The sequence below is a fragment of the Mustelus asterias genome, chromosome 18 (genome assembly GCF_964213995.1).
Source record: "Mustelus asterias chromosome 18, sMusAst1.hap1.1, whole genome shotgun sequence".
Taxonomy (NCBI): domain Eukaryota; kingdom Metazoa; phylum Chordata; class Chondrichthyes; order Carcharhiniformes; family Triakidae; genus Mustelus; species Mustelus asterias.
Window position 1 is genome coordinate 31,237,344 of NC_135818.1, and position 14,486 is coordinate 31,251,829.

General features: G+C 43.7%; 1 protein-coding gene across 1 annotated transcript in view; it reads right to left on the reverse strand.

Moving 5' to 3' along the window:
* Positions 1-1,279: 1,279 nt before the first annotated feature.
* The window catches only part of LOC144506874 (uncharacterized), a 157,650-nt gene continuing 144,443 nt past the window's right edge, over positions 1,280-14,486 (reverse strand). Inside the window, exons 4-5 of the mRNA XM_078233232.1 lie at positions 4,581-4,624; positions 1,280-1,421 (exon numbers count right to left, since the gene is read on the reverse strand). Of these exons, the coding sequence (XP_078089358.1) occupies positions 1,280-1,421; positions 4,581-4,624 (186 nt within the window). The remainder of the gene's footprint in view (positions 1,422-4,580; positions 4,625-14,486) is intronic.

Below are 14,486 nucleotides of genomic sequence, written 5' to 3' on the forward strand. Positions count from 1 at the left end.
TCCCTACCACGGACGTCAAGCTCACCGGCCTATAATTTCCTGGGTTATCCCTGCTACCCTTCTTAAACAACGGGACCAAGAAGCGACAAAGATTTCCGTCAGAGGCCCAGCAATTTCATCTCTCGTCTCCCTGAGCAGTCGAGGATAGATGCCATCAGGCCCTGGGGCTTTGTCAGTTTTAATGTTCCCTAAAAAACCTAACACTTCCTCTCTTGTAATGGAGATTTTCTCTAACGGGTCAACACCTCCCTCCGAGACACTCCCGGTTAACACGCCCCTCTCCTTCGTGAATACCGATGCAAAGTATTCATTTAGGATCTCCCCTATTCCCTTGGGTTCTAAGCATAATTCCCCTCCTTTGTCCCTGAGAGGTCCGATTTTCTCCCTGACAACTCTTTTGTTCCTAACGTATGAATAGAATGCCTTAGGATTCTCCTTAATCCTGCCTGCCAAGAACATCTCGTGACCTCTTTTTGCCCTTCTAACTCCCCGTTTGAGTTCTTTCCTACTCTCTCTGTATTCCTCCAGAGCTCCATCTGTTTTCAGTTGCCTGGACTTAACGTACGCCTCCCTTTTCATTTTAATCAGATCCTCAATTTCTCTGGTTATCCACGGCTCTCGAATCCTACCTTTCCTATCTTTCTTTTTTACAGGCACATGCCTATCCTGCAGCCTTATCAATAGTTCCTTAAAAGACTCCCACATGCCAGACGCGGACTTACCCTCGAACATCCTCTCCCAATCAACATCCACCAATTCCTGCCTAATCCGGCTATAGTCAGCCTTCCCCCATCGAGAACAAGAGGGCACAGAATTAAGGTAATTGTCAAAAGAAGCAGTGGAGGTATGAGGAGATGCTTTTTCAGGTGGTGAGTGATTCAATTTCTGGAATGCACTGCTTGAAAGATGTGATGAAGGCAGGTTAACTCAAGACATTTAAAAGGAAATTAGATAATTGAATGTAAAAGACGAATGTACAGGATTACAGGGGGAAGGTGGAGTGGTACTTGGTGAATTGTTCATTTGGAATGTTGGTGTAGACACTACAGTCCGAATAGCCTCCTTCTATGCTATAATATTTCTGTGATTCTGTAAATTAGTGGTAGGCCAGAAGATTGGGTACATTTTAGAAACCAAAGTATGACAAAAAAAAGGGAAAAATAGGAGTATGAGAGAAAACTATAAACAACAATAAAAACGGACAGGAAGAGCTTCAACAAGTATATAAAATAGAGTGGCCAAAGTGTGCATTGGCCCCCAAAAGAGAGAGACTGGGGAATTAATCATCCTCACCAATCTGGCAGCTGCATCTGTCCATGAGTGTGGCGGTAGGAGTGACCACCGCACAGTCCACGTGGAGACAAAGTCCCATCTTCACATTGAGGAAATCCTCCATCGTGTTGTGTGGCACTGCCACCGGGCTGAATGGAATACATTTCGAACAGATTAAGCAACTCAAGACTAGGTAAGCATGAGGGGCTGGGGGGGCACCAGCAGCAGAATTGTACTCAACCACAATCAGTAGCCCAGCACATCCTCCGATCTACCATGACCACCAAGCCAGGGCATCAACCTTGGTTCAATGAAGAATGCAGGCCAGGAGCAACATCATGCATACCTAAAACTGAGGTGACAAGCTGGTGAAACTACAACATGGGACTACTTGCGTGCCAACAGTATAAGCAACAAGAGAAAAACAAAACAAAGCAATTCCATAATATCGTGACGGGAATAAACATTGCTCTGAGCAGCCAGGGTCAAGAGTCCTGAAAGCTGTGTTGCCTATCTGGTCCAGGGTTAAGGATATCTCATCTGGGCTGCAGAGGAACTTGGAGTGGGAGGGGAATGACCCAGTTGTTGTGGTCCATGTAGGTCCCAATGATATAGATAGAACAAGGAAAAAAATTCTGCGGAGGGAATATAAGCAACTAGATGCTAAATTTAAAAGCAGAACCATGAAGGTAATGATCTCCGGATTATGACCTGAGCCACAAGCTAATTGGCATAGGGTCAATAAGATTAAAGAGATAAATGCTTGGCTCAAAGATTGGTGAGGGAGAAATGGGTTTGAGCTCATGGGACATTGGCATCAGTATTGGGAAAGAGGGAGCTGCTCCGTTGGGACGGATTCCACTTGAATCATGCTGGGACCAATGTCCTGACAAATCGAATAAAAAGGGCTGTAAATAGAACTTTAAACTAAATGGTGGGGAGGAGATTTTAAAAAGTAAAATTGTGAGGAGTTGGAAGGAGTACAGGTGTGAAGCTTATTGTTAGCAGATAATGAAATGAAGGGATAGAGCGTGTGAATGCCATAATACTCCAGGTAATCATACAAGGGTAGGGAAAATTAATAATAGGACCGGCTTAAAGGCTTTGTATCTGAATGTACATCGCATTCCGAATAAAATTATGAGGCAACAGTGCAAATAGAGACAGTGGGGTATGATTTGGTGGCAATTACGGAGACTTGCTTACAAGGAGATCAGGTCTGGGGAGTTGAATATCCAAGGGTATTCAGTGTTTTGGAAGTATCGACAAAGGAAAAGTTGGTTGTGCAGCTTTGTGAGTAAAGGAAGGGATCAGTGCTGTATATTGGCACTGGAGATAAAGATGTTGGATCAGCTTGGGTAGAAATATGAAATAGCAAGGGAAAGAAGTCCCTGGTGGAAGTAATCTGTAGGTCCCCTAATGGTATCATAGAATCCGTACAGTACAGAAGGAGCTGATTTGGCCCATCGAGTCTGCACTGACTCTCTGACAGGTTATCTTACCCATGCCCTCTCCCCCGCCCTATCCCCATAACCCCACTTTAGTAGTTGCACCTTAGGACACAGTATTAACCAGGAGATTTTGGGGGCTTGTAACAAATTTATGTCAATAATCATGGGTGATCTCAATATGCATATAAACTGGATTAATCAAATTGGCAAGGGTAACCTCGAGGGAGAGTTCATAAAGTGTATTACCGATTGTTTCTTGGGACAATACATTGTCAAACCAACTAGGGAACAGACCATTTTGGATTTAGGATTGCATAATGAGATGGGATTAATTAATGATCTCATAGTAAAGGATCCTCTAGGGAAGTGTGATCATCACATGCTTGAATTTCAAATTCAGTTTGAGTAATAAACTTGAGTCTCACACGAGTGTTCTGGTGTTAAACCAAGATAATTACATAGGTGTGAGAACAAATATGGCCTGAGTGGACTGGGCAGAAAGACTGACAGGTAGGACAGTTGAACAACAGTGGCAGATGTATAAGGAGATACTCAGCTCCTGCCAATTAATTATATTCTAGAGGGGAAAAAAGATTGTAAGAGGGGAAAAATGCATCCGTGGCTAAGCAAGGAAATTAAAGATAATATAAAGGCAAAAACTAAGGCGTACCATATTGTAAAGGTCTGTGGCAGGCTGGAAGATTGGGAAACTTTTAAAGATCAAAGTAATAAGAGAAAAAGCTAGCGCAAAACATAAAAATGTATGATAAAAGATTCTATAACTATTTAAAAATGAAGAGCAAAAGTCAACATTGGTCCCTTAGAGAACAAGACTGGGGAGTTAATAATGGGGAACACAGAAATGGCAGAGACACTAAATCAATAATTTGCCTCGCAGTGGAAGGCACTAGAATCATCCCAATACTAAGAGGGAATGTAGAGATTGTTGAAAAGCAGGACTATAAAACAATCGCCAACACTTGGGAAAATATACTGAGCAAGCTATTGGGATTAAAGCCTGATGGGCCTGATATGGAATTTTGGCATTGATTGCTAATGGCATAGAGTATAAAAACAGGGAAGTGCTATTGCAACTGTATAGGGCATTTGAGAGACCACCTCTGAAGTACTGCACACAGCTTTGGTCCCCTGATTTGAGGATGGATATAAATGCACTCGAGGCGGTTCAGAGAAGATTCACTAGATTGATTCCAGGGATGAAGGACTTATCTTATAGATTGAGTAGTTTTGGCCTATACTTGCTTGAGTTTAGAAGGAGAGAGATCTAATTGAAGTACATAAGATGCTGGAGGGGATTGACAGGGTGGACGTAGAGCAGATGTTTCCCATTGCCTCTCATTCTAGAATGTACACAGAGTTTTAGGCTAAGTGGTGGTAGATTTAAAATAGAAATGAGGAGGAATTACTTCACATAAAAGAATTCTCTATCCCATAGTGTAGTGGATGCCAGAACACTAAAATTTGAGGAGAATAGCTATATTCTTAATTAGTAGCAGGATAAAGGGTTATGGGGAATGGGCAGGAAGATGCACATGAGGCTGAGATGAAAATAGCCATGATTGTGTTGAATGGAGGAGCAGGTAAAGGGACTGAATTGCCTACTCCTGCTCCTAGTTCTTGCTGTGTCCCTAGCTAAGCTGCTTCAGAACAGCTACAACACTGGCATCTATGTGTGAAAGATTGCTCAGGTATGTCCTGTACACAAAAAGCAGGACACCAGCCAGGACACAGCAGCACAAATAATTGGAACACTATCTACAAACATGCACTCCAACAACCATTGACGCACAGTGGCAGCAGTGTGTTGCATCTACAAGATACACTGCAGAAACTCACCTACACTCCTTAGACAGCACCACCAAACCCACGACCACCACCATCTAAAAGGACAATAGCAGCAGATACATCACCACCTGGAAGTTCCTCTTCAAGACACTCACCATGCTGTCTTTGTAATATAGCATTGTTCCTTCACTGTCACTGGATTAAAATCCAGGAACTCCCACCCGAACTGCTGTAGATATATCTACACTTCATTGCTGAAGTTCACTGCAGTTCAAGGCAGCTCACCACTGTATTCTCAAGGGCAATCAGGGATGGACAATAAATGCTGGTCTAGTCAGTGACACCCGCATCCCATGAAAAGAGGAGAATCAGGAAAGTATAGGCTAACATCTGTTATTTGGAAATGTTTGAATTCATTGAGGAAGTAGTACAGGACATTTTGAAACAAAAATAAAACCATGTTGACTCCGCTTGATTGAAACGGAAATTGTGTTTGACAAATTTATTAGAAGGCTTTGAGAGCATAATAAGCATGGTGGATAAAAAGGAACCAGTATTTGAGTAGAGTATTTGAATTTCCAAAAAAGTATTCAATAAGATGCCACATGAAAAGTTGTCACACAAGAAAAGGCCAAGATATTGGAGATAATATATCAGCAAAAATAGATTAACAGCAAATAGTTGAGGTAACTGAGCCATGCTCAGGATGGCAAACTAGTAAGGTGCCACAGGAATTCGTATTGGGGCCTGATCTATTTACAAGTATTTGGATGAAGGGATTAAGTGCGTTGTCGCCATATTTGTTGGAGGAATTCAGAAACGTGAGGGATCTGGAGAGAGTAGATATAGTAAAATGTGTTTCCACTGATGGGAAAAAGAAGACCAGAAGGGCACAGATTTAAGATAATTGGCCAAAGAAGCAATGGTGACATAAGAAGAAACTTTATTCATGCAGAAAGTGTTTGGCATCTGGAATGCGTTGCCTGGGAGTGTGTTGGAGATTTAGTAAGGTTAGATCATGTGATCCAGGGAAAACTAGCCAATTGGATACACGATTGGCTTGCCGGTAGGGGGCAAAGGGTGGTGGTAGAGGGTTGTTTTTCAGACTGGAGGCCTGTGGCCAGTGATCGGTACTGGGTCCACTGTTATTTGTCATTTATATAAACGATTTAGATGAGAATATAGGAGGCATGGTTAGCAAGTTTGTGGACGACATCAAAATTGGTGGCGTAGTGGACAGTGAAGAAGGTTACAACGGGATCTTGATCAACTGAGCCAGTGGGCCAAGGAATGGCAGATGGAGTTTAATTTAAATAAATGTGAGTTGTTGCATTTTGGTAAGACTAACTAGGACAGGACTTACACAGTTCATGGTCGGGCACTGGGGAGTGTTGTCGAATAGAGAGACCTCGAGGTGCAGGTACATAGTTCCTTCAAAGTGGTGTCACAGGTATACAGGGCGATGAAGAAGGCATTTGGCACTTGCCTTCATCGGTCAGAGCATTGAGTATAGGAATTGGGACGTTATGTTACAACTGTACATGACATTGGTAAGGCCACATTTGGAGTACTGCAGACAATTCTAGTCGCCCTGCCTTAGGAAGGATGTTACTGAAAAGGAGAGAACTGAAAAGGAGAGATTTACAAGGATGTTACCAGGACTGGAAAGTTTGAATTATAAGGAGAGGCTGGATAGAACATAGAACAGTACAGCACAGTAGAGGCCCTTCGGCCCCTGATGTTGTGCCAAGCTTTGTCCGAGACCAAGATCAAGCTATCCCTTCTGATTGGCTGGGATTTTTTTCCTTGGAACATAGGAGAATGAGAGATGACCTTAGAGGTTTATAAAATCATGAAGGGCATAGATAAGAAACATAGGAAAGGTCTTTCCCCCAGGGTAGGAGAGTCCAAACTAGAGGGCATAGGTTTAAGGTAGGGGAAAGATTTAAAAGGGACCCAAAGGGCAAATTTTCCACACAGGGTGGTGCATATATGAAATGAGCTGCCAGAGGAGTTGGTAGAGGCGGATGCAATTACAACATTTAAAAGACATTTGGATAGGTACATGGATGGGAAAGGTTTAGAACAGTACAGCACAGAACAGGCCCTTCGGCCCACGATGTTGTGCCGAGCTATGGTTTAGAGGCATATGGGCCAAAGGCAGGCAAATGGGACTAGTTAAGTTTAGGAAATTTGGTCGGCATGAACAAGTTGGGCCAAAGGGCCTGTTCCCGTGCTGTGTATCTCTATGATTCTATGACACAATCGAGGAATTCAAGATGGATTTGAATCATTATTTGGAAAAGGGTTACAAGGAGAAGGCGGTGGAGTGGCATGAGGCAATTTGCTCTGATGGAGAACTGGCATAGGCACAATGGGTCAAATGGCCTCCTGCTGTGATGATTCTGTGAATTCTTTTGACAATATTCTTTTGCTTCTGGAAAAAGTGAGAGGGCATGGGATCCAAGGGGCTGCTGCCCGGTGGATCCAGAACTGGCTTGCCCAAAGGAGGCAGAGAGTGGGTATAGATGGGTCTTTTTCTAAATGGAGGTCGGTCACCAGTGGTGTGCCCCAGGGATCTGTTCTGGGACCCTTGCTGTTTGTCATTTTCATAAATGACCTGGATGAGGAAGCGGAGGGATGGGTTGGTAAGTTTGCCAACGACACGAAGGTTGGCGGGGTTGAGGATAGTCTGGAGGGATGTCAGAAGTTACAGAGGGAGATAGATAGGATGCAAGACTGGGCGGACAAGTGGCAGATGGACTTCAACCCAGATAAATGCGTAGTGGTCCATTTTGGTAGGTCAAATGGAATGAAGGAGTACAATATAAAGGGAAAAACTCTTGGTACTGTAGAGGATCAGAAGGACCTTGGGGTCTGGGTTCATAGGACTCTAAAATCGGCCCCGCAGGTGGAGGAGGTGGTTAAGAAGGCATATGGTGTGCTGGCCTTTATCAATCGAGGGATTGAGTTTAGGAGTCCGGGGATAATGATGCAGCTATATAAGACCCTTGTCAGACCCCACTTGGAGTACTGTGCTCAGTTCTGGTTGCCTCACTATTGGAAGGATGTGGAAAAGATTGAAAGGGTGCAGAGGAGATTTACAAGGATGTTGCCTGGATTGAGTGGCATGCCTTATGAGGGAGCTCGGTCTTTTCTCCTTGGAGAGACGAAGGATGAGAGGAGACCTAATAGAGGTGTATAAGATGTTGAGAGGCATAGATCGGGTGGACTCTCAGAGGCTTTTTCCCAGGGTGGAAATGTCTGCTATGAGGGGACACAGGTTTAAGGTGCTGGGGGGGAGGTACAGGGGAGATGTTAGGGGTAAGTTTTTCACACAGAGGGTGGTGGGCGAGTGGAATCGGCTGCCGTCAGTGGTGGTGGAGGCGAACTCAATAGGTTCTTTTAAGAGACCCCTGGATGAGTACATGGAGCTTAATAGAATGGAAGGTTATAGGTAGGTCTAGAAGGTAGGGATGTGTTCGGCACAACTTGTGGGCCGAAGGGCCTGTTTGTGGTGTAGTTTTTCTATGTTTCTAATGCAAAGATAGAGAATTAAGTAGTGAGGAGAACATAAGTCGCCTGCAATGGGATCCAGCTAAGCTAAATGAGCAGGCAAAAATTTAGTGTATGGGAGTAAAAGGTGAGAGAAAATGTGAGGTGGTCCTCTTTGGTGGGAATAAAAAAGTAGAATATTATTCAAATGGAGAGAGATTGAAGAATGTTGTGGTACAGAGGGATCTGGGAAGAAGGTTACAACGGGATCGTGATCAACTGAGCCAGTGGGCCAAGGAATGGCAGATGGAGTTTAATTTAAATAAATGTGTGAGGTGCTGCATTTTGTGCATGAGCATGTACATGAATCACAACATATTAGCATGCAGGTACAACAAGCAATTCGGAATGCAAACAGTATGTTGGCCTTCTTTGCAAGGGCGATGAAATATAAAAGTAAGGAAGTTTTACGAAAACTGTACAAGGCATTGGTGAGATCACATCTGGAGTACTGCGTACTGTTTTGGTCTCCTTACTTAAAGTAGGTTATACTTGTACTGGTGGGAGTTCAGAGCCACTTTCAAGGAACTATGTTCCTGCTCAGTTGATTCCCAGGATGGAGGAGGAGGCTTGACATCGTAAATGCTGAGATGATGTTTTCCCTATGTAAGAGAATCTAGAGGCACAGATTCAAAATAAGAGGGGTTTAAGATGGTGATGAGGATGAATTTCTTCTCTGAGAAAGTTGATAATCTTTGGAATTCACTACTCCAACCAACAGTGGAGGCTAGATTATTGAATATATTCAAGACTGAGATGGACAGATTTTGATCGACAGGAGCATCAAGGGATACAGGGACAAGCAGAAAAGTAGAGTTAAGGTTGCATTCAGTTCACCCATGACCACATTATAAAAGGCCAAGTCCTGCTTCTGGTTCTATGGTTTTATGGTTCTTAACGTAGAATGTCAAAATCACTAGTTTTGGCACTGAATTAAGTCTAAAGAAATACCGGGGTCTGTTGCTTCAGTCTGTGATATTCACAACTGCAAATGATGCACAACACATACACACACCACACAGAGGCAGCAAGCAACCTTCAGTTGTGAAAATTCTTGTCTTTCTCTTAATCTATTTGTAATGGCTTGGTCACTATCCATTTTTCAGACAGAATAATAATCTGTGGTGGACCTTCAGCATTATAAGTGTTACTTTTAATGATGTTACATTCAGCATCTTGCTGATGAAAATATTTGGTTAGCTGGGTCAGGGAAAGATTTCCCAAGAGAAACTTTGAAGCATACTGCAATAAAACCAATGAGTCATTATCACGAACTGATGATTATGCCTGCTGTGGAAGTTACTATCTGGGATATAAGAAATCAGGCCAGACTTGATTTGATTTATTATAGTCACATGTAGTAGCATATAGTGAAAAGTATTGTTTCTTGCGCGCTATACAGTCAAAGCATACCATTCACAGAGGAGGAAAGGAGAGAGTGCAGAATGTAGTGTTACAGTCATAGCTAGGGTGTAGAAAAAGATCAACTTAATGCAAAATAGGTCCATTCAAAAGTCTGATGACAGCAGGGAAGAAGCTGTTCTTGAGTCGGTTGGTACGAGACCCCAGACTTTTGTATCTTTTTCCCGATGGAAGGTGAAAGAGATAATGTCCGAGGTGCGTGGGGTCCTTAATTATGCTGGCTGCTTTGCTGAGGCAGCGGGAAGTGTAGATAGAATCAATGGGTGGTTTGCGTGATAATGAATGTGAGTGCTGTCAAACTGTACGACTCTGACTCTATGTACAAGATATTGAGACAATAACTCTGCTTTGGATCAGCTGAGATTAAAAGGAGCAGAAATTAACCAATTTGCATTGAAGCCAAGTTGGCAGAGCAGAGCAGAGCAGAGGGATCTAGGTGTATGTGTGCATAGATCCCTGAAAGTTGGGAATCAAGTAGATAAGGTTGTTAAGAAGGCATATGGTGTCTTGGCGTTTATTGGTAGGGGGATTGAATTTAGGAGTCGTAGCGTTATGTTGCAACTGTACACAACTCTGGTGCGGCCGCACTTGGAGTACTGTGTGCAGTTCTGGTCCCCACATTACAGGAAGGATGTGGAGGCTTTGGAGAGGGTGCAGAGGAGGTTTACCAGGATGTTGCCTGGTATGGAGGGGAGATCCTATGAGGAGAGGCTGAGGGATTTGGGATTGTTTTCGCTGGAAAGGCGGCGGCTAAGAGGGGATCTTATTGAAACATATAAGATGATTAGAGGTTTAGATAGGGTGGATAGTGATAGCCTTTTTCCTCTGATGGAGAAATCCAGCACGAGGGGGCATGGCTTTAAATTGAGGGGGGGTAGTTATAGAACCGATGTCAGGGGTAGGTTCTTTACCCAGAGGGTGGTGAGGGATTGGAATGCCCTGCCAGCATCAGTTGTAAATGCGCCTAGTTTGGGGGCGTTTAAGAGATCCGTAGATAGGTTCATGGACGAAAAGAAATTGGTTTAGGTTGGAGGGTCACAGTTTTTTTTTTTTTTTAACTGGTCGGTGCAACATCGTGGGCCGAAGGGCCTGTTCTGCGCTGTAATGTTCTATGTTCTATGTTCTATGTTCTATGAAGACAGATGTTACAACATTACACTCTGCAATATATGAGCAGCCACTACAGGGCTGCGGTGATTTTGAAGGAGGGTGAAGGTCTGTGACTTTCATATAGCCAGGCACTCCTTCCTGCTCCTTTACACTGGGGTCCTTGAAATCTGAAAGTTTGAGGAGTAGTCATCCACTTGACACAATATATTTGAGAAATGCCTTTCTTAAATTAAGAACCAATTGTCATGGATAGAATACAATGCTCCAAATAGCTAAATAAGATCGGCTTGGTCTAAACATGCACTCAGATTCTTGAGGCATTGGGACTGGTTCTGGGGAAGGTGGAACCTGTATAAACCGGACAGGCTGTACTCAGGCAGAGCTGGGACCAATGTTCTTGTAGGGGCTTTTGCTAGTTCTGTTGGGGTGTACTTAAACCAGTGTGGCAGGGGATCCCAGGAGTAGGACCAGACAGAGATCAGGAAAATGGAGGTAGAACATTTGCTAATGATGTTGAAGATGTATTGATAGACTTGGATTTACAGGAGATGAAAAGATAAAACGTGTCCAGCAAGGGAAATTGACTGAGGTAAACTGTTTATACTTTAATGAAAGTATTACAAATAATGTACATGAGTTAAGGGCACAGGTAAACACATGGCAGCATGATGTCATTGCTATAACGGAAACCTGGCTGAAAGGGCAAAATTGTCAGCTCAATATCCCTGGTTATAGAATCTTCAAAACCCAATAGAGTGGGAGATTAAAAAAAAGAGGGCAAGAGGCACCAATAGTTAAAGAATCAATCCCAGTTGTGAGAAGGGATGACATACTGAATGGGTCAATAAATGAGGCTCTATGGATTGAGCTTAGAAATACAAAAGGGGCAGTTACACTACTGGGAGTTTACTGCAGACACCCAAATAGTGAAAGAGAGAGAAGAACAAATATGCAGGCAAATTTCTGCCTGTAAGATCAAAACAGTGGTTAGCACTGCTGCCTCTCAGCGCCAGGGACCCAGGTTCAACTGTGGCCTTGAGTGACTGTGTGAAGTTTGCATGTTCTCCCTGTGTTAGAATGGGTTTCCTCCGGGTGCTCCAGTTTCCTCCCATAGTCCAAAAATGAGCAGATCAGATGGATTGGCCATGCTAAAATTGCCCTGGTGTCAGGGGGATTAGCAGGGTCAACACATGGGATAGGGTCAGGGTGGGCTTCTTGTTGATGCAAGTTCAATAAGCCGAATGGCCTCCTTCTGTAATGTAGGGATTCTATGATTCCAAGATTCTAAGAGTGCTTATTGGGGACTATCTCATATAAAAGTAAAGATTTACGCCGGAATTCCACCACCCCGCCCAGCACGGGAATTAAGCCGGCCAGGTGCCGACAATTGCAATGTCTGTTGACCTCGGGCAGGGTTTTCCGGGCTCGGGTTGAGTGAGGCCATAAGATCCCGCTCATAATGTTAGAATTATATAAAACACTGGCGAGGCAACAACTGGAGTATTGTGGACAGTTCTGTTCACCATATTAGGAAGGACGTGATTGCTCTGGAGAGAGTAAAGAGGAGGCTTACAAGAATGTTGCCAGGGCAAGGAAAGTGTAGCTATGGGGAGAGATTGGATAGGTTGGGGTTATTTTCCTTGGAGCAAAGAAGGCTGAAGGGTGAGTTGATAGAGGTGAAAATATTATGAGGGAAACAATATAGACAGGATAGATTTGATTCCCCTAGTAGAGAAATGGTTTTGGGGAAATTGCTGGGATTGAAGGTGGATAAATCTCGAGGGCCTGATAATCTTCATCCCAGAGTACTTAAGGAAGTGGTCCTGGAAATAGTGGATCCATTGATGGTTTTTTTCCAAAATTCTTTGGACTCTGGACTGGTTCCAACAGATGGGAGGGTAACTAATGAAAGTCCACTATTCAAGAAAGGGAGGTAGAGAAAAAAAAGGGAACCATAGACCAGTGAGCCTAACCTTGATACAGGGGAAGTTGCTAGAGTCCATTATCAAGGAATTCATAACTCAGTATTTGGAAGGCAGTGGTATAATCAAACAAAGTCAGCGTGGATTTACAAAAGGGAAATCATGCTTGACAAATCTATGGAATTCTTTGAGGATGTAACTCGTAGAGTTATCGCCAAATTTGCAGATGATACAAAGTTAGGTGGGAGGGCGAGCTGTGAAAAGGATGCAGCGATGCTTCAGCGTGATTTGGACAGGCTGAGTGTGTGGGCATATACATGGCAGTTGCAGTATAATGTGGATAAATGTGAGGTTATCCACTTTGGTAGCAATAATAGGAAGACAGATTATTACTTGAACGGGTATAAATTGAGAGAGGTGGATACTCAGCAACTCATTTGTGTCCTTGTGCATCAGTCGCTGGAAGTAGGCACACAGGTACAACAGGCAATAAAGGCGGCAAATGATATGTTGGCCTTCATAGTGAGGGGATTTGAGTATTGGGAGAGGAATGTTTTGCTGCAATTGTAAGGGCATTGGGTAAGGCCACACCTGGAGTATTGTGTGCAGTTTTGGTATCCTTACCTGAGGAAGAATGTCCTTGCTATAGAGGGTGTACAGTGAAGGTTTACGAGGCTGATTCCTGGGATGGCAGGTCTGTCATATGAGGAAAGACTAGGTTGGTTAGGATTATATTCACTGACGTTTAGAAGAGTCAGAGGGGATCTCATAGAAACTTACAAATTCTAACAAGATTAGACAGAGTAGATAAAAAGAATAGAAAGAATAGAATAGAAAGAATAGAATAGAATAGAAAGAACCCTACAGTGTAGAAAGAGGCCATTCAGCCCATTGAGTCTACACCAACCACAATCCCACCCAGGCCCTACCCCCATATCCCTACATATTTACCCGCTAATCCCTCTAACCTACCCATCTCAAGACACTAAGGGGCAATTTTAGCACGGCCAATCAACCTAACCCGCACATCTTTGGACTGTGGGAGGAAACCGGAGCACCCGGAGGAAACCCACGCAGACACGAGGAGAATGTGCAAACTCCACACAGTGACCCAAGCCGGGAATCGAACCCAGGTCCCTGGAGCTGTGAAGCAGCAGTGCTACCGTGCCGCCCACTTCAGATTCAGGAAGAATGTTCCCAATTTTGGGGAGTCCAGAATTAGGGGTCATAGTTTGAGGATAAGTTTAGAACTGAGGTGAAGAGAATTTTTTTTCACTCAGAGGGTGGTGAATGTGTGGAATTCACTACCACAGAGTGTAGTTGAGGCCAAAACTTTATCTGGTTTCAAGAAGAAATTAGATATAGCTCTAGGGGCTAAAGGGATCAAGCGATATGGGGATGGGGGAGCATCAAGACATTGAATTTGATGATCAGCCATGATCAAAATGAATGGCAGAGCAGCCTCAAAAGGCCAAATGGACTACTCCTGCTTCTAGTTTCTATGTTTCAGCAGAAGGTGAAAAGGCGCCATGAGGAAGAACTTTTTTACGCAAAGGATGTCTGGAATTCACTGCCCGAGTTGGTGGAGGCCGAGACCCTAAATTCCTTTTAAAAGTACTTGGTTCTGCACCTTAAGTGCTGTAAGCTCCAAAGCTATGGGCCAGGTGCAGGAAAGTGGAATTAGAAAGGACACCTGGGTGTCCTCAGGCTGGCATGGACAAGTTGGGCTGAATGGCCATCTTCTGTGCTATAACTTTTCTGTGGTTTTATGGTTCCAAGTCCAGATCTTTTGAATCATAGAGCATCGGAGGAAGTCAGCATTTGGCTCACTCTACCTGTGCCAGTTCTTTGGGACAACTGTCCAATTAATCCCAACCTACCTCTTCTTTCCCCCAGCTCTCGAGTTACTAACTCTCCTGCCGGGGCAAGTTTCTCTCTACCTACATGA